Raw genomic sequence first — 20972 nt, 5'->3', positions numbered from 1 at the left:
CTGTGTAGAGGAAGGGCAGAGTAGTTCGGCTGGAGGGTACTCAGGGAGCACAAGCCTCTGGCACTTCACCTCCTTTCTTCCTTGTTTTTGAAAACGCAGCAAAGAAAAATTGGCCCAAACCCCATAGCAGAGTAGAGGCTGTTAATATCACTACCTTCTGAGAGCCACTAAGAGCTCTGCTTTTAAAATGTTTACTTGCCCAGGGTATGAAACAAAAAATTTCATCTTCACACAATTGCTTACCTTGCCTGGAGTTGTTTGCCCATACTGGAGAATCAGTGGTATCTCCCAAAAATTGTGAGAATTTTCTTTTTTTGCCTGATTCTGCAGAAATACTTTTAAAATATATGTTACATTACTCATGTAAGTTTAAACATGGATATCACAGAATCATTACAAGTGAACACCCAGGTATCTCATTCTAACTGTATTGTCACTCAAATTCTGATTGTTGGGGAGGGGCAGGGGGTGGCTTTTTTAAACTGATTTATGGTATATTTTCTTCCAAGAAATATATTTTGTTCCACATATTCTCTTAAAAAAAGAATTACACACAAAGCATATGAGATAGGGTTTTATTGTCTTCTGATATTTGCATTAAAATGACAGCTTTATCTTGAATAATTTTACTCCACTGAAGGTGAACTCTCTTTCCTTCTCATTGAGTAAACAAAAAGACCATTAGGAGTTAAAATAATGCATTGATGGGAAGATCTAAGGGACAACGTTGGGAAATGGTTCTCCCTTCTCTCAGAAACTCAGATTTCAAAAACTGCTCTTTTCTCCAAAGAAAAAAACTTAATTCCAAAGTTTTGATATGTAACCTAGAATACCCTGACATCTGGTCACTCCATCTGAATGTGGAAAACCCCCAACCCAAAACCCAGGTCTCAGTCAGGCCCAGCTTGTACTTAAACTAGGGTTTTTCCACAAGCAGAGGAAAAGCCTGCCCAGCACATCAGTTGTTAACTTTTCTCTGGATTTGTTCAAAAATTTCACATTAAGTCATGAAGTATTTTCTGTCAGAAGTTCCACAAACTGAAGTATCAAAAAATTATTTGTTTCTAACTGCCACTTTCTTCTAGAAAACAAACCGAAAAGAAAACCTAAACAGCTTCGCTAAAAACCCAGGGCCAGCTTGCTTTACCCACATGACTTGTGTAACATGTAATTAAGCTCTACGCAGAAAGCAGAGACAGAGAATCTGCAATCCCAAGACTAACACTGACGAATTTACCATCTCTCCCAACAACCAGAGAGTTTCCCCCTGTGGCCTGGATCAATCAAAACATTCCTCCTAGGTATCATGGTTGGATGCTTGCATTACCTAGTATTTTTTTAAAATAGTTAAACACCCAGAGCATGCAGGTGGCTCTATATAACAGATAGTATGTGAATACCATTTCACTTGGTTACATGGATAAGACAAGTTCTTTTTCTTCCCCTTGTGCCACATGTTACAATACTTAGAAGACCCTTATGGACAAACCCCTGCAACAGGTATTGCAAAACTCTTAAATATTTTTATAACCCACTTATGCAGCTGATCACTCTCTTTAGCCTTACAACTTTTTTTTAAACTTAAATCTATTCCAACTCAGTTTAAGCTGAACTTGAATCAAGATGTTTAAAGAACTTTCAACCACGAGTGCCCCAAAAATGTCTAAATGCTGCCATCCTGTGGAAAATCCTGCACCCACAGGGAGTTTACACTAGTCTTAAACCACACGCCTTTTTCCAGGTCTAGTTTTCTGCATCTGTCTCATCTCCTATGTAAAAGTTTCATCATTTACCCAGAAGTCTGAGGTGCGTTTGGCTGAATATACGAGTAATTGAAACTCAAGCTGCTGGAGGACGTGGAATCATCCCAGGGAGTCACAGCGCTCTCTGTCTTCAGGCAGCAGCCCGGGGGGACGCCACAGGGATGCCCGCTCGCACCGGGGTCACAGAAAGTCTCTGGGAACCTGCAGGCAAGCTTGCTAGGTGCCACAGCGGGTGGGAACGGGAGCGGAGGCTGCAGCCCGGAGGGCCACGTAGCATCATACTGCGTGGCTGCAAGGAGCAAAGAGGCAAGGAGGTCAGCAGAGAGGAGAGGACCTTCCTGCCAGCTGGGGAGAGGCGGGGTGCATGTCACCTACTCTTCAGCTGTGGCGGAGAGCACAGCTCCGACCCCGAGTCCGGTGGAGAGTCTGGCAACTGGCTCTGCCTGGGGGTGAAAAAGAGATTTTAATTTCTACCAGGAGGAGGTGTGGAGAGTGACCACTAGGCAAGGCAGAAAGCACCTGGGGGGACCACTGAGCTATTGAAAACGCTTCCCCCAGGAAGCACTGCTCGCCACGGTTGCTGCCCCTTCTCTCAAGGGCAATAAATACCACGTGTGTTTGGCCGGACATCTGCTTTGGCCCTCCAGCTCTCCCCCATGCAGGAGGCCTGTCCCCGCTGGCTCTTGCCCCTGTCCCCCCCTCCATGCCTTGCTGACTTTAATCCTCCTTCCTTCCTACCAGCCAAGCCTCAGTCTCCTCGGGATACATCAGCAGGAAGTTTAACATGGGGTTTCCACAGGGTGCGCTGACAAGCTCCCTTCCCTCTTTCCATTCCTACATACGTTTCTCAGTTCAGTTTGGAGGAACCTAGCGGAGAGCCACGAGTTAGGACCTTCTGTACCTAATTCACAATCGGCTCCAAATTAACGATGCCCAATAGGCCCATCCTAACAGCCCTCTCAAAGCAAAGCTTCACTGGAGACAAGCTATTTGGTCGTGTTTTAGCCCTGAACACCACAGCTGACAGGTTGTTCGTAACACCTGGGACTACTGCCTGGGACAAGCTCGACACACAGCAGAAACCCGAATTAAGAATACATCGTAAAGGGGGCATTAGGCACAAGCGTCTGCTGTTGGTATGGGGGGGCTGTGCAAGTGCCCTGCGCTGGTCCCAGCTGGTTCTGGCTGATCCCGACCAGCAGCAGCGGCAGAGATGGTTAGCCCCCTGCCCAGGCGAGGAGAGGACACGTGGAGAGGACCAGCACCTCCCTCAGCGTTTAATTGTTTATACCTTTTCGCAATATCCGAGTCAGCTATCGAAAGTTTCCCGTAAGGGGCAGTAAAATTCCCTGGGTGGAGGCTGTGCCAAAGGGCGCGGGTCCACGCAGGGCGGCCGCTCGCGCAGCGCCCATGATGAAACCGCCACAAGGGAACAGCGCGTTGCACCCGCGTTCAGGCGAAGCTGGGCTGGCTTCCCTCACGCAGAGCTCCTCCATCGGCTAAGTAGGGCTGCCTCTGTCGACAAATACACCTGAGCTATCGCAGCGGGCACTTCCCAGCCGGAGGGCCCTTGGCCCTGGCGTGGGGCAGGGTCCCTGTAGGGCATAGCGCCTTTGGCCTCCCATGGAGGGCCACCGAGGAGCCCGTGCAGTAAATCTCTGGAAACACAGACTCCCCTGCTTGCTTTCTGAAGATCTTTGCGCTCACTGCGCTGGAACACGCCAGCCCACCATATTTTGCCCTAGAGTTAATCCCAGGCAACTTCCTCCCGATTTTCAGGCGGGAAGCGAATGCTTCCTCGTGTGCAGCTGCCACTGGGAGCTTTGCTCTCTGTTTGTGACTCAACTTGTCTCCAAGGGCTCAGCCCACTCACATGTCTGAGGTTTGAAAGAAGCTTGGAGGACTATTTGCTCTTTGGCACATATGCTTGATTATATTGTAAATTCTCCCTGCAATGTTTTGTTCTGATTTTATGCTTACAGTTTCTCCTATCAGACAGCGTGCAAAGGACTACTTCCTTTCTGAGAGACCTGGCAGCACGCCATAATTTAAGCAGCGCCAGGTCCTTCACAAGTAGCCTGCAGCAACAAGCAGGTAAACCTAGGCTATCCAGCAAAACTACTTTACTCCTCCTCTATGAGAAACAGAAACAGCTTAAGTCGCCAGCAAATGATTTCACAGAGGCATCCATACCTACACTCCCATCTCCAGTCAAGTGAGAACATTGGTCAGTCAGGTTTCCTAGCTTATTTCAAGTTGTTCACCACCCTCAGAGTGGTGTTTTTGGCTTATGAGAGAAAAATTCCTATGCCATCTTGTTGCCATTTAAAGGAACTATAAGGAGTTCCTCAATTACATTAGGAATAGATGGAAGTTCAGAAATGAGCTCTTAACCCTCTCAGGCTTTCCTATGAAATGTAGTCTCAACCCTCAGTTTGAAGTACTACCTGAAAGAGCAGTGCTTAAGATCTGTTAAGCTAAAAACACTAAAAGAGAGAAAATTTTGTGAGGCACAACCTCCTTTACTAACTCAGTATTCTGGCAGAAGTTGAATACAACAACATTGCTTAAAGGGATGCCCTCAGGTTATGAAAACACAAGTGTTCCCACATGTACAACAAGTACCTTTGAACGTCAAAGGAAGATTTCCATGATGTAATTTGCTTTCTGCTGTTTCTACTTTTCGGTTTTATATTTCTGAGTTTGGATGGCATGACAGATAACAGAGATTCATTTTTGTCAAGGCCTATTACTTTAAAACATCCTTGTGTGTTCCATAAAAACACACACAAAAAAAGAATACTCCACATTAGTGAAATATCACAATAATATTCCAATAACCTTTATTTTCCTTCAGAACAAGGTGGGGGGGTTTAAGCTTTTCAGTATCATTTCTGCTGCTGTAATCACTGTTTTCAACTTCTAACAAACTAGACAGTTAGGATACTTTTGAATTATGTTTTATATGGGATACTTAGTTCACAGTTACTGAATTCCAAATGTGCCTTGTAAAACTTAAAACCCTAAAACCCCTAAACTTCCCTTCTAAAAATTCCTGGCTTCAAATGCTGCCTTGGGTACTCAGTTTCTGTTTTACATTAAAATAGCTTTAATAAAATACAGAGTCATACTTATAAACACTTTCTAGAAGGAAGAAAGTATTTATAAAGTACAGATGTAGTCTCCTAACCAAAACTTACCTGAAACTGGTGCTGTGTTTTTTTAAGAAAGAAAAAAGGTATTTTAAAAGATTCTGTATTACAAATGTAATATACAATTAAATGCCTACTTGGGAAAGAAAGTACAACCCTTTTTCTCCTTTCATCACTGAAGAGTAAGCCCTTACTGTGGCAAAGATGAGGAAAGCACATGGTGCTTCTTGTGTGGTATAAGAAGAGAATAAATGTAAAGCCAGTGCCCTGTCTGAAGCTAAACAATCTTCTGTGGAGAATTCCAGATGCACTCAAGTCCTTGGTGGTAACAGCACCCTTTTCTTTGCATTTTGCATTCAGTATTGCATGTGCCATTATAATCATCTGCATTTTAAATATATGAAGTCTCTTCATATTTTCCTCCTTTGCCACATTTTGGCAAATTTTTCTATGAGATTTTGTTCTGTTTATGCACAAATAATCTGCAGTACAGATAAATGCTTCATAATGTTATATATAGAAATTTAATGATTCAATAAATGTTCTTCCTAATCCCATAATTAATGATGTATTACTGTACCATCAATATAAAATCCTGCTGAGCCTCCAAACATATGGTAGCTTTACAGATATTCTTGCATGTAAGTACTTACAGAGCACTGCAACTATATATATCTAATCTACTTAAGCTACATAATAGCAGACGTGCATAGGTATATTATAAGAGCAAACATCATGAATATCTGTGTACAGCAAGCCTTTCATTCTTCTTTCCTTCTATGAGTGTGAGCAGAGATAGAATCAAGTCATTATTGATCATTTAGAGTAGGTAAAAGCCTATTTATCCCATTGTAAATACGCAGTGCCTGAGTGTGTCCAGAATGAAAAGTGCTGTGGGCTGTTTAATTATTTTTAAACATCCCCTCTTGCTCTGCCTCTTGGCAAGAGTCAGCCTGTTAATAATAATATTTTGCATTTAACAACAGTCATCTGGTAGCTGTAGACTTGAGTGATTTGGGTTTTGAAGTCTTTGATAGACCTGTGTTGCATAACTTTCCACCCTTGACCATGGCCCTTTGCATTATGTATCCTTTGTTACTCATAAAATTAGTCTCAGAAAAGATCAATGGACAGTTTCTCTGTTCTGAATGAAGCATTAGGATGAAAATAGTAGCTCTTTTCGCCTGCAAACTGGAAGATTTACATTAGTCTTACATAGTGTATTAGACATTACTCTCACTTGCATCAGTTACTTTGTACATACACACTAAACTAGCACTTACAGTTATATTAAAATAGGTTTGCTTTAATGCCATAATTAGCATAACAGTTGTGAATTATCCCAGACTTCATTATTATTCATTTGGGGTTGAACTACAAGAAAACCATATTTCCATCTCTAATTACCATCTCTAATTCATTTTTCTAAGTCATCTTACAGTTTCAAGTAAGTAAATTTATCAAACAGGAGCCAGAATCATATAAAAAGACCTGCAGATTTCAAGTCTGATTGCTGCATGCAGCTTTTACCAATGCACTAATGAAAACAATTTAAGAAATGTTGCTAAGGAGGAGAAATGCACATTGCTTTAATACTTACAAAGCTCCAAACTCAAAGTCACTACTGATGAATTCTTCCAGCATACTTGTGTCTACCATGGGATTCTCCAAGGCTCCATGTACATCTTGCCCTGTATTTAAAAATGTGAAAAAGACTGAAATACTGACAGTGGAATTTGGAGGGAGTCAGCAGTACTTCAGACTAAATAATGCTGCCCACCGTGTTACAGACAGGAAAACCAAATCTGTCCTAACGCAAGTGAACATCTTGTATATAACAGATGGGTTACGTTTCTATTCAGAAATCTAGTCACTCAGAGAAAATGCAGGGTGAAAGAGGACTTGCAGGGGACAATGAAGAAGGTGACAGAGTAGTTCATATATGTCATTAAAGCTTCATTAATTATCAAGGGTTCCAGTCTGCAACCAGAAAAATGAGGGTTTTGAGGTTAACATCATACTGTTGTACACTGGGATCAAAACAGGTGATTAAGTCAGAGCTCAGACATTGTCACACAGATTCGCTTTCTGCACTTGCACAGCCAGTGAGCTTCTAAAACACTCAGTATAAAAATCCAGTATCCTGGGCTTAGATTAAGAAAACGGAAGTAAAGCCTTAGGAATGTTATAGGAATTCATGGCTTCGTATTATTTTCGTAGCAAAACCAGCTCACAAACATGCAATTTATTAATGAGTAGAAAGGTTCAGTACTTTGTCCTTTGTTGCTTGGTAACTGAAGGCTATAAATGGATTTTATGATTATAAGGTCTACAGAATTCATGAGAACATTAAAAAAAAAAAAAGTCAGCCAGAACTCTCTTAAAGAAAGAAATGAAACTACTTGGTAGGCTCCCCACCTTTCCAGCAAGCTGTCCATAAATATAGGTGTGGCCAGTCAGAAAGCAAATAAGATAAGACATTTAAGTTACTGCTCTCTCCAGTGAACTACTGGATTCATGTGTGGCTCTAGCCCACTGCTACGCAAGATAAAAGGGACAAGCTTACAAATCAAGAGAGCTGCATGGCTCAGCCCCACATAGTTGACAGCAAACATTTCCCCTTAACTCTGTAGCAGAGTGGGAGAAGACAAAAGGTTAATCACTGTCACCGAGCACAGGAGCAGTAACTGCCTTTTGTGCTTCAACTCAGTCTTCTGACTGTAGTGAACATCAGACACCTGCATAGTAAGAGGTCCAACCATAAAATTTCTTGGTTTTTATTTTCTCTTTCCCAGATGATTCCATCTTGATCCAATGTTTAGACATAGCTTAACTGCAAGAAACATCAAAAAATCCACTTTCGTCAGCTTGCACAGGAATTCACTCATGTGTGTCCGTCTTAATTCATAACCTCACATTACTAATAAGCGTTTCCTAAATTGCTTTGTGAACTCAGGTGTATCTAGGGATCATTTGCTTATCAGTGTTGTGGACTGAACTTCAGCTGCCCTTCGCTGAGATCCAGCAACTTGCAGGCTTGTTACTGGCAGATCCCTTTGCATCCGAACATACTGGTTTCTTATACAAACCTGTCCTCAGCAGACCAGACAAGAACAGATCCAATAGGTGCAGTATACCTATTTGCCTCAGCCGACTTGTAACATGGAAAGTCTTGAAGGAACAGTGGACAAAGCACTTTGCAAAAACAGCTTGAAGTACAAAAGGGTCTAGCTGTCTTCAACAGCATTCCTCAAATTTGCTGGATTCTGTTTCATTCTTCATATCTGAATTTAGGATATTCCCCCTTGTGTTTCAAAAACTTCTCCTTTCACCACTCCTTTTACATGGTCCCCAGGAAAATGACTGAATCACCTTCTCCCATCCATTTGTCCTGTTCCAATTGTGTGGCCATCATACAGAATGACACAATTTTGTTATTAACAGGAAGCTAGAGGTGAGGTACAATGTTTTGCTTTACTACAGAACCAAAAATTTCTTATTTTGACCAAGGACAGGAACAAGATTTTTTGAAGTGCAGCCGTGAATCAAAGAAAGACAGGGCCTTTAATATGGGCAACCCACCACCCAGAAATTGGTTCTGTTGCTAAGGGATAACAGCAAAATACTATCATTCCCCCTTAATATCTCCGCTTTGCATAAATAGTTAATTGGATGGGAGGGAGAAGAAAGGAAAAAGTAATTCTATCCTGCGAGACGGAAGAAGCACACCGGGGAGAGGGTAGGATACCACTAATGGAAGTTTCCCAGTACAGGTGCACAGAAGAGCCAAATTACATTTGACTGCACCATAAAACTTAACTCTTAATAATGGTATTTTTCTTTCTTTCTTTCTGGCTGTACTATCCTAGTCTGTGCCATCGTGTGCTTGTATTAGCATCTGTTTCAGCAGAGTAGGAACTGCTGGATCATACACGAATTCATTTAAAATGATGGCATCCATTCTGTGGCCATTTGATCACCGTAATTGTTTAAAATAGGTATGGGCTGTGGGAAGATAAAGTTGACTGATACTTTGACTGGGAGTTTGTTTACTGATCTTGTTGCTCCCTGGTAGTATGCAAGCGAGTCACTCACCTGGAAGTCAGACCACCACAAGAGCAGAGAACTACATGTGTGTGCATGGATAACCCTGCTGAGAGGCCCCTGCAAATATACAGCTTCCTGCACAGAGCTGCGTGCCCCAGCTGAGAGTGGCCCCGCGATGTGCAGAGTCAGTAGCCTGTATCAGCATGTGCTCAGGGATCTCTGCTCCTGGTCCACACTTCACTGCTCAGCACAACATGGCCAGATGTTTCGGGGAAGCCTCTGTACTGGGCAACACATTCAGCACCCCTGCTTTAGCATCAATATACAGATGTTTGCCAGCTACCCAAGAAACTGATAGCATCATAAGCTGTCATCATTTATGAAAAGCAAGAAAATTGAAGGGGCAAGATAATAGTGTTTGGGGGAGGGGAAGGTTGTGCACAGTTGTTTACAGAAGAGGAATCAGAGACTGCAGTCATAGGTAGTACCTGATCATGTTTTGCTGATTTCTCCATAAGTTTGATTTTCTGTTGTTCTGTCCATTTCAATGTGAGGAGTCTAAAACCTCTACTGCTGACTTCTGTTTCTCTGTCCCTTCTCACCTGCCCCTATTTCCAGAAACAGGCACCCAGCCTCCAGTCTGCTAATTGCTTGCTTCCTATGTGTCTTTTTGGTAGACATCTCCTTTCTTCCAGCCCTGAGGCTCAAGCCACCTGGCTTTTTCATGTTAAAGGATTCAAAGTATCAGTCACTCTTTAAATTGTTCAAGATAACCCATTTTGTTTTGACTGGAAGAGACCAAGAGTCACAAAAACAGCTTCAGCTGGCAGAACTGTAACCTCCAGCAAGGACATGTCGACAGCCTACAGTTATTCAATGGCAGAAAGACCTAACACTCCAACAGGGAAGAAGTGAGCTTGTGTCAAGACAGATGTTTTAAGTACTAACATTCTCTGGAAAAACAGAAGCCTTACAGTTAATATTTTAAATGTGTCACTTCATCTACTTTTATTCTTGTTTCAATCTCTAATCCTTAGAATGGTCTAAGATACCTGCAGGTTTTAAATGTGTCATGTTTAATAGCCTCTGTTTGTTCAGTAGCTTAATTTATTTACCAAGAGGCCCAAACTGTATTTAGTATTATCCATTCAGAAGCATGCATATAAACAGACATGATGATTCTACTACTAAGTAAAGAGAATTCTTCAGATCACAGAGAGGAGTGAGGCCAAACATTTCAGATATCTCAGACACTCCAAAACCCATGCTGACAGCAATAAAAGACCAAATTTAACAGTGTAACTAGTTCAGCCTTCATTCACTCTCTCAACCTATTGATAATTTAAGCAAGAATAGATTGCTGTGCTGCACACCGGCAGGGACAAGAGCTGATAAGGAGCTCTGACCTTCCCTTTTCCCAAATAGGAAGTTACAGATTCAAAAAAAAAAAAAAAAAAAAGCCTTTTTATTAAAAAAAAAGTATTATTTTCAACAGAAATCATGGAGAAAACTTGAATCAGAGAGGAAATCTCTACTGGGGGAGGAGTGAAATGAGAAACAAAAGAGAAAAGACAAGGATGAGAACTTTCCAGAATAGCCAATAGCACAAGGGCATTTACTCAAACGAAAAAAGCCAAGGTCAAATCCCAGTCAGAGTTGTATCTAATCTAAGAGGTCTACTGAAATTATTGAAAGTAGTACTTGGCAGGAAAACAAATACTGCATTATCCCATTTTTATTGAAAAACTCTTTTCAGATAACGCTGTCACCTTTCGATATTGCAAAACCTAGCTTATCTTAGTAATGAATGTCAAGGCAAATATGCACAATGGGAAAAATGGGATCCTTTTTGCTCATGAATTTAAAATAATCTTACAAACAAGATCTGTAAGCGTGCTTAGTTGCTAGTTGATCCATTTAGAAATCAAAACTGAATCACAGACAGAACAGGTATTTCCTCAGTGGTAACATTCTCAGCTTTATATTGCAAGATGCAGCTTTTCAGCAGCCTTTAAAAACAACGTTCTAATGCCGCTATGACTAACTTCGGAGGCCAAATCAAAATTAGCAATTTATTGCTTTTGTCCTTTAGGGTGGTATTCTAATGCAAAGCCTCAAGCCGGAGTACTTAACTGGAAACAGCAGATCAGTTAAAGTTGGCATTACACTCCACAAAGCTAACTTCTGCTTGAAAAGAATGCAAACCCTGCTTTAAATGAGCTGGCTGCCTTTTCAGATTTAGTTGTGGCTTTAACAGCAACCAGAAGCTTCTAGCTACCTGCATGTATGGAGTGAAAGAATGATTATCATTTGTAACCTTGGCATATATCTAACATCACTGTCCCAATAATGAAGTTCAGCCATCTAACAGCATCCCCACGTGTTGCATCTCAATAGCAGACCTTTGTCATATTCTACTGCTACCTAGGAGAACCACGCAACACTACTGAAGGAAGGTAATCTTCCAAAATGTTACATTTTACTTGAGATTAAGTGGAATTGACAGGGCTTCTCCCACACACGCATTGCCCAGACAGATGTTCCAGCACATTGCCTCCTAACAAGTTAAATTCCACATTTATTAATTCTGGTTAAAGAGCTCATACAGCTAAAATCTGAGATCTCTTCCACCATTGCAGTCAATAGTCAATAGTCAAATAGTCAATAGTATCTAGCCCATACTCCCTAGAAAGTCCTGTTTTCCTACTCAATTCCTAAAAAGTTTTCTGTTGATCAACTTTATATATATATATATATATATATATAAAATATATATATTATATATATACACATATATATGATGTCCAACATTATTTTGGGTATTTAACAGTTATGCAGTACACCACAGTACATGAACAAATATCTTGATAAATACAGGTATCATCCTGCTGAAAGCCAAGAAAGTTTACCTTTTGATCTCCATGAGTTAATGTGAACTTAATAACACAGTATGTATTTCTAAGCATCTATAAACAACACATTTGCAGACTAACAGCTCTAGATTGTGGTTCTCTGACAAATTCCTTCATTTAAATACATTTCTTTGAGCAATGCTAGAGAATCTTTAATTTACCAGTCTGAAATTAAAACCCAATATTAAAATCACCATCTCTCAACCAATAGAGCAAAGAACTGAAATCATTGATTTAGCACAACAGAAAAACACAGACAAACAAAAAGAGTCCATGTTACCTAAAACAGAAAACGTAGTTTTCCTAGTTACTTTGAGATGAGTATCACATGAAGAATACTTGCACAGATAATAGAAAGAAAACAAATACAGAGTGAGAACCTTGGCATTAAAAGGTTAGTATTAAAAATTGCAAAGTTAAATTGGAACAAGGAAAAAATATTTAAAAAGTTAAAAATACATAAACTTTTGAACAGCCATCTTGAATCACATCATAAGTAGTTCTGGAAAATGTAGTTTGATTATGGAATCTATTAGAAAGTAAATTTTGTGATGAGAAAGGAAAGAGACTGTGCCAGGACCTGCTTGAGTGTGAAACATCTTTGGGGAAAAAGACACAAGACAGATTCCAGCCAAAAGACAGAGTCTGCTTTTAACTTCTCTGAGAAGTCCAGAGGATACTACCATAACTACCATTTTACCAATTATATTCAAGTAATTCCAGAGGAATGCATCAGTGGAAAGTAAACCCCCTTTAACTTTACAGGATAGAGCAAGGAGGGGGCTATCTAGCCTCTCAAAAGTGACTAAGATTTCACAAGTGATGAATTGCAAGGAGATCTGAGCTACTTCCCAGTTTCTTCTTCTTGGTAATTACCATCACAATACTTAAAGTTCTATTGAATCCACCTTTTGTTTTTCTCTCAAAAGTATAAAGAGGAACACATTGCAGTACATCTATACCACTTATTTCATTCTTGTACCTCTTTTCATGATAGTGTTGTGTAAATTTGGGGGGTTTTTGTTTTTTTTTGTTTTTAATTTCATCCTCCTTTCTTCCTCAATTAATCCCCATTTACTACTGTACTTCTGATGCCACCAGAAATTGCTAAAACTGTTTCTTAAAACCAGACTCTTACCTTCAAAGAACTGTTGCAAAGCCTCATGTTCTCCCACCACATCCATGGCAAGGCAGAAGTGTTTTGCTTTTCTACCACTTGAAGAGTTCCACTGAAAAAAAATCTCTCTCTCTCTCTTTCAGATGATTATGTAAGTGTTAAGGAATCCACATATACTTTTCGCTGAAGGTTTTAACTCCCTTTGTCCCAGCTAATTTCATTCTTTCATAACTAATGTCACAGATATATTTAAACTCTGCCACATGTCAAGAATTTAACAAGACCTTAGGCAAGATGAAGGGGACACGCTTTCTTCAGTTCAGTACATGCAACGTTCCTTGTTTTAAGGACCTTTGATCCCAATATTGCCCATGATTACTCATGCGCAAAAATGCAGCAATAAAAATTATCTCGTCTCCGTCCTTTCATTTAGATGATGTAATTAATACTACTGATAAAACTGATCAAAAATGCAAGAGCAAAGCCATCACTGCTTTCAGCATATGCACAATCCCATTTAAATAGCTCCAAGTACCAGCCTATACAACTGCTTAAAACAAAGGGGAAAAAAACACTTAATTTCACATCATACTTTGATATTAAAGAAGCATAATTTCTACCTTATTACTGTAATGAAACTAAAGTACAGATTAACTGCTTGTCTAAGGTAACACGGGAAAATATACAAGAAAGCTGAAAATTGAACAAAGGTCTTTTAAAACCAGCAGCAAACACTAATTCACATTCTCACAACTTATCTTTGCACAGTGCAGACTGTTCTGTCTCCCTACAACCAAAAAGAAAAAGACACTTTTTTAGTAGGCATCTCTGAGAGGCACTGGGTTATGAACAAAAGCTTCAGTATAGTCAAGAAACCTGGAAGAAGGCCATTTTCTAAAGTAGTTATATTCATCAGTGTAACTGTGACAAACCCCAGCCATCTGTACTGACACAGGTTTCTTGTGATAGGCAGCTTACATTAAAAATATGGGAAAGAATTTGGGGGAAGGGACTCAACAGGAGCAAGCACATCAGTATTTATAAAATGGTGATATAGTTGAGCCAAACAGCCATTACCACTCAAGATACATTGGCACATTTCTGCAGGCCCTAGCTGTAAGGAAATAGTCTCTGCATTATTTTAAACTTTTGGATACCTTTTAAGTCTTGACACTATCATTTATAGCAAGCACCCCTTTTTTCTTGCTTGAATGAGCATCACTTGTAAGGGATTATTAAGTCAGAATAGCAGCAGCTACCAGTTGCTGTTAGCTATTGTTAACTAATCCTGAAAAGGATTTGGTTTCAATATGTACACTAAGGAGTAATGATGATTTATTTGGGGGCATTTAAGAAGCGTTTATGAGCATAATACGAAACAGCAACAAATACAGTCTGTTTTCCAAGACTAAAACCAGACTTCTTTAGCTTAGGTGAAGTAATAAACTTCCAGCAATGGGAGTTAGAATTTTTCCAGGTTTCTACAGTGACAACTAGTATCCAGTGATAGATAGATAAATATTTCATCAGTAGTGAAGTAGTCCACACTGCACATATTCCATCAGTAACAAAAAGATTAAGGTTCAATTGTTTCTTCTAATCTTAACAATGACTGGCCAAAGCCAACACTTGCAGAGTGGTTTCAGGCACATAAGCATGCAAGCAACACATGTATGGTATTAAATTTTGCTGCTCATTCTATTTACTTTTATAAAAGGGAAAACACTCCAGTAAGATGTAGTGACAGTTATTTTTGTCTGGAATCCTTCATTAAAAACCCTGTAACCAGTAAGATGCTTCTTGTTGAAGAACCAACTATATAAAACTTGCCTTTACTTTTGATGTTTGTAAGCTTACCTGCCAATGCTTTAATGATATCTATAACTGAGAAAAGGCTGTCATGATCAAAAACAAACTAGTATTTTTCCCAAAGGGTATTTATGTAGCAGTTTACCACATAACCACAACTATGCTCCATTTATCATAATCAGCTGTCTGCTGTCAAATTAGAGTCCAGGGAAAGTGACAGGACTAGCTAAATGGCACTTAAACAGAAAAAGCATTCTTCCAAAAAAAGCCATAATACTTTTTCAGGTTCCCTTTTGTAGCCCGTTGTGTGCATGAAGAAACTGATAACATAACAAGAGAACTATAATCAGCATGTTAGAGAAACTCATGTAAAGGATATTTTACAGGTGCAAGAACAGCTGTGGGAAGTTGACATAAAACACTGCAACTTAGATGTACCAAAAAAGCAGAAGAAAAATTCATTTAAAGGGAAAAAAACCTAATGAAAGTAAGTTAAAGGGGAAGAAAACAACCAGAAAGGGGTCAGGACAGATTTCTAAATTTTGTTTAAGTGAGGGCCAAAGAGTGAAAATGTGATTTTATTCTTTCTTGATGTGTTTGAAAAGCACCCTAGCTTACAGAGAAGATATCCAGATGTATTATGCTATTAACTCCTCATAATATGTTTTTCCTCTTACACTGTTTTAAAAATGAAAAATGTAGAAAATCAACACTTCAAAAAATCCCAAGTTTTCCTAATTATTTGTCGATTAACTGTATTGTGATACATGTATCTAAACGCTTCAGTGAGGACAAAATGGCAGGCATTCACTCTTCATAAAATCTTCTCACAGTCTTACAGTTTGGAATGAATCCCCTCTCTAAGGGAGGTTCGCATCATTCTGTATCACAAATTACTAAGAACACAAGACAGAGACCACTTCAGACTAATATTTATTTAATCAGAAGTTTCATTTTCAACTGTAAATTACAATCACAAATACACCTGCAAGTGCTTACCACATTTGTTCAACTATCATATGTAAGCATATACTGCGTTAGTCAGTTTAAAACAATCACAGTACTTCTTAGTGCAATCTGCAAAAGGAGAAAGATCTTGGACCCACTTTGTGGAAATAAATATCAAGTGACAAAAAGATTCAGTTATTTTAGAGTTATGTATATTAAATGAAGTTCATGCATGCGCAAGAGTAAAAAGATTTAGAGTTCCTCCTTGTAGTAGCCAAGTTTTGCTAGTGACATTTCTCTTCTCAGCTGCATAACTTCCCAGAACATCTGATCCACTAAAACAACAAAAGAGGTAGAAATGTCATTAACATAATGAAGTAATGAGAATATTTTATTTCAAATGAAATATACAGGCTGCCTTGTTGCACATCAGATAGGGAAATTTCAGAATTAATACTAACATCCATAAAACAAGAATCAATGCATGAGAGCTACTATTGCTTGGCTGGCTTTAACAAAGTTTGTTAAAATATTTATTTTGAAAATTGTAAAAGATGGTCCTATAAAAACAATTTATATATTTTTTTAAATTAGAGAACAAAAATCCAGCAGGACATCTTGTCAGCTTCAATTATTTGCAGTTTCTCAATTTTCAATTTCCCTGCCCATCATTCTCATTTTCTGTAAATTTAAAAGATTCCACCAAAAAAATAGTATAATTTGTAGGATAAGCAAATTGTTTCATCACAGAACCTGTGACTTTGTTGAAATACTCCCAATCGTAATCTTTCTTACTCCCTTTTCTTTCTCCCAGTAATCTGACTGCAGCAATGAATTGGAGAGAAAAAAACCTTTTAAAATTTCATCTGTATTTTGCCAAACATGATGCGCAGCCCTCAAGCTTCTAGATGCCACAGTAATACAAATCAAAGTTATTAACTACATAATTGTTCAAGACAAAATAATTTCTGTGCAGCCAGGACTATAATGTAGAAGGAATTCAAAGATTAATTTGTGCAAAAAAATGCAAAGTCTCCCCTACCATATTTCAAAAACCACTTTTTCAAAAATGAGATGCACTTCATAAATCATATCATGTAAAAGTAGAAGCACATGCAATGTATAATGCAGACAATTAAAATGAGCGTTCACATTCTAAAGGTGCTAATGAAATATTTACATAAAGCTACAAATGCAATTTTTTTTAATAGTAAAAATGGTAATTTAACTGGAACCCCAAACCCAATTTTAACTCAAAACTTCTTGTGAAGAAAAATAATTCTGAAGAAAAAGAAAAAGCCTGAAGCAATGGCAGCAATAACACGCTTCCCTTGCTGAAGAGCAAAAGGGGGGAAGGGGAAGAAGCCTTACATTATCAGTTATGTTTAATAACCAGAGCCCTGATCACAAGACTTTGCAATGCCACAGCAAAGGCCAAGAGCTCATTTCTCAGTTGCACTTAGCTAACTGCTTAAAATCTGGTCTCCTGGTTTATTTATTTATTTATTTTACAACTTAACCCAGAACTGTTGTCATTCACGTCAGTTCTCCCTGAAAGACAGCCTGATGAGGAGGGCTGCATGAGTTTTCAATGCACCAAATGAGAAAAGATGCACCAATGCAACAAGAGAAGAAGAAAAAAATCACCCAGGTCAAACCAAATTAAAGTTTTTTTGGTCTCTCTAATCAACCAACACTTTTGAGTGAAATAACATTTTATTAGAACCAAAATTCTGGAGGTCAGTTTCAGGCATTAACAGAACAAAACAATGGAATTGAAAGGCTAAAATGAGGTATTGTGAGAAAAGGGCAGGAGAGAACTGAACTTAAAACATCTCCATTTTCTGTGAAAGAACCTTAATTTCTTGAGTACTGTGTGAAAAACCTATCACTAACTCCTCCCATCAGAGGTTTTCATAAAACTTCTCACTGAACAATGCTGGAGTTGTTACAGGTGGACTAAAATCACCTTCTTCTTTCTTGTTAACGTGTTCACAGGGTGGAAGCAGAGTCATAGGGATACCACCAAATTCAAGTAATTATTACAACAAGTACAAACGTACAGTTTTCCTGTAATGTCAAGTCAGTGTTGTTGCGCACAGGTAACAAGTTTTAGGCAAAAGTATCATTTTTGCTACTCACCATCTTGCTGCTTCAGAAGTCCTTGTTGGATATATCGAATATATGTAAAGAAGTTGCACACAGAAGTGATCTGAACCAATATAAAAACAATAGTGGTTAATCTCATATGTTATATAATTGTATGGAAAAATAACTACTACTCAAAATGAAATGACAGTAAATCTACTTACCCTGTAACGACAGAAAGGAGAAATGTAGTAATAATTGCTCAAATCTCCTAATTTGATTCTATGCTTGCATGACTTACTTTGTCCACTGAGAGCACATTTCCTACAAAAATATGAAGTTTGAACAATTTAGTAAGCAATTCTGACATTAATGTCTAAATACCTGCACATGTTTAAGGTGCTAATGTAGTTGCTTTATATTAGGACAGGTACCTGCATCTCTGACTTCATTTTATAAATTACTATTATTATATTCGGTTGCCAACTATTCGAGTTCCACAAGGATTAATTTTGTTTTAACACTGGTGCATCATGAAGTATTTTGATTTTTAAATCTTTCTTTAGCTCCTGCATACCTGATCAATTCTGATCATATACTCCCATATTCACCAGTTCAAGTTGGCTCAACAACTTCGAAACAGTGGGATTTCCTTAGCTCTTCATATGTGAAAATAAACAGTTTGAATTATCAGTTGATGCTAACATTTAAACAGAACAGAAGATTTCTGCTTGCTGGTACATTCCATCATAAAAACATCAGCCCTGTCAAATAACAGTCAATTCTCTGAAGGCTGGGCAAGATGCATTCTAAGACCAGCTTTTCATTTATGCCCAAATTTAAATTGCACTTTATATTCAGAGTATGAAAGAATTTCAGGCAAAGGAAAACAGACTGCCCAGCAATAATTCTTTCTACTGACATTATAAAAAGTGATGGTAAAATAATCAAATTTACTTTTTCTGGTGTATTCCAAATATCACATCCACAAACAAGGAAAGCTCACTACTCACCAGAAACTCTTTCAAAACACAATTTGAGAAAAGGCACACTGAATTTAAGATATTTTCTCCAACGTTCTTCAGGAAAAAAAAAAGTTCTGCACCTCTTGGAAAAAACTGCTATTAATACAATGTTAATAAATGCAAATAAACCAGGAATCTAATTTATTTGAAATTTCTATATTGCAACATCTCAGATGAATTATGTTGCTATGGTACCCATTGTTTAATTGGTTCTAAAAGCTGATGCCTCTTCTCCCTTTCATTGCTACCTCACATAAAATTAGAGAGTCGAAGAACAAGCAGCCTTTCAAAAGTGGAACAAAAATAACTAAGCTTCTGTGGTTCTAAACAGCGGCCCAGAGACCCTCAGTCAGCAGCTGGTCCACAGAACTGCATAGAACATAATAAAACAGAGGAGTGCATATGGCTATCCATAACAATTTATGAGGATTGGCAGCAGCACATTGATCCAAGAAATCCTGTAGTAGCCGAAACAAGGTGATCTCCACTTCAGTCAAGCTTTTTCAAGACAGACAGACTTTCAATGCTAAGAAAATAAAGCCCTTTTTTCCTCCTTGCTAAAGAATTATCTTCTATGTTTTATCTTCCATCACACCAGGTTAAATGCTGGCATGACAGTTGCTACTAATGACTCCGCTCTGTGCTGTATGGAATACATGCAGCTTGGCGCTTTGTTCCCCACGGGGACAATTACTCGAATCCTGTGGGGAAACCCAGCTGTCTTACTCTAAGGCAGCACTTAAACACACATCATCACAAAAGTTATTGAATGGCGCCTGTATGTCAAGAACCTTTCTTCACTATTATCACAACTCCCTGCCCTCCCCTCGCCTTATTTTGCTGTTGGGCTACTACACACCACTTTATGCATCCGCTCCCTCTCTCCCCCGCCACAAAGGCAACTATACAAGAAAATAATTCCATTAAGAACATTATTCTAGTTTGTTATTATTGTTTATTATTGTTTTTTCTATACTGTGCTACCTATTAAAGAACATTGTTTCAATAAAAAAATTGTGTTTTTCACTTTAAAAATCAGAAATGTGGAACTGTCATTCTGATTCAGTGAAAACTGCAACACCTCTTTCCCATTAAGTTTAAAGCAAAGCACAATTGCTGTCAAATTACACTCAAATACTGCATATTCCTTACTTATTACTTACCCACAAGCAATAGACCAAAACTTTGTCACTAAATGACAGTTGGAAAGGGAAGGAGGTAGTAAACCTATTTTTTTGCTTTGCTTTAAAGTAACTAAAGTACAATTCATAGACATCTCTAAACAGTTAATCTATAGCCAGCCAACTGTTTAAGGACTAAGTTTTAATTAAGAATTTATCTTAGATAGGACAAAATAGGTTAAAAGTCTCATGAAACTTTTGAAGGATGCATATGAGTACTCTGGTTTGAGTGAATATTTCATCAAGTCAAGATGTAGAAAAGTTGCTTGAACAGCAATGATTTTAAATCAATTTGCCAACTGGTCTTTAATTACACGTGGCTTATTTTAATAGCTTCTAGTTGTCCACATTCTCCACTGCGTTCATGGAGTGCATGTCACAGTAGCATGTCTTGGAATTGAAATCACCACTCCTTGAAGAGCTCCATTATTTGTGGCAGGCCCTTCTGATGGGGGGCTGTTACAGGTCAAAGTACACTTTCTGGTGACAGCAGTAAGTTGAAGAATATATGAGTTCCTGAATTTTGCAGGCTAGAAATGATCAAAGACTAAGTCACAAAACATAATTTTCATTTTAAACAGTTTCTTTAGAGGAAGAGTAAAAACTTCCTTTGCCACGTCTTAAAAAGTATTTTCTCTTCTCAAAAACAACGGGAACGAGAACTCAAAAACAAGGGGTACAGGAACAAAAAGAAAGAAGAAATCTCATGTCAGCTAGAACCAAATAGCATTTTGACAGATATTTTCTACCAGAAAAGTCAGACTTTTTCAAGACTCGAAAGGCTCCAGATTGGAGCCTGGCTTTGCTTGCTTAACCCTAACATAGGCCGAAGTGCACCACAAATCCCTCCTTTCTCTTCCACATCCATCGAAGCCCTTCTGCCTCAGCCAAGTTCCTCCCACCTAACTTTAAAGCCTTCAACAGTGCCCT

At 38.7% G+C, this 20972-nt stretch overlaps 2 protein-coding genes across 4 annotated transcripts in view; both read right to left on the bottom strand.

The window, feature by feature from the left end:
• MYRFL (myelin regulatory factor like) overlaps positions 1-13388 on the bottom strand; it is a 45434-nt gene extending 32046 nt beyond the window's left edge. The window contains exons 1-5 of the mRNA XM_026100387.2: positions 13013-13388; positions 6516-6606; positions 2139-2206; positions 1794-2052; positions 244-335 (exon numbers count right to left, since the gene is read on the bottom strand). Coding sequence (XP_025956172.1) covers positions 244-335; positions 1794-2052; positions 2139-2206; positions 6516-6606; positions 13013-13058 — 556 coding nt within the window. The 5' untranslated portion in view covers positions 13059-13388. The remainder of the gene's footprint in view (positions 1-243; positions 336-1793; positions 2053-2138; positions 2207-6515; positions 6607-13012) is intronic.
• Positions 13389-15720: 2332 nt separating this feature from the next.
• Positions 15721-20972, bottom strand: part of RAB3IP (RAB3A interacting protein) — a 32591-nt gene continuing 27339 nt past the window's right edge. For all 3 annotated transcript variants that reach the window (XM_064508995.1, XM_064508988.1, XM_064509000.1), the window contains 3 exons: positions 18061-18160; positions 17891-17960; positions 15721-16083 (listed from right to left, as the gene is read on the bottom strand). In XM_064508995.1, coding sequence (XP_064365065.1) covers positions 16001-16083; positions 17891-17960; positions 18061-18160 — 253 coding nt within the window. In that variant the 3' untranslated portion in view covers positions 15721-16000. The remainder of the gene's footprint in view (positions 16084-17890; positions 17961-18060; positions 18161-20972) is intronic.

The sequence above is a fragment of the Dromaius novaehollandiae genome, chromosome 1 (assembly GCF_036370855.1).
Source record: "Dromaius novaehollandiae isolate bDroNov1 chromosome 1, bDroNov1.hap1, whole genome shotgun sequence".
Classification (NCBI taxonomy): Eukaryota; Metazoa; Chordata; class Aves; order Casuariiformes; family Dromaiidae; genus Dromaius; species Dromaius novaehollandiae.
This window is presented reverse-complemented; position numbering and strand designations above follow the sequence as displayed.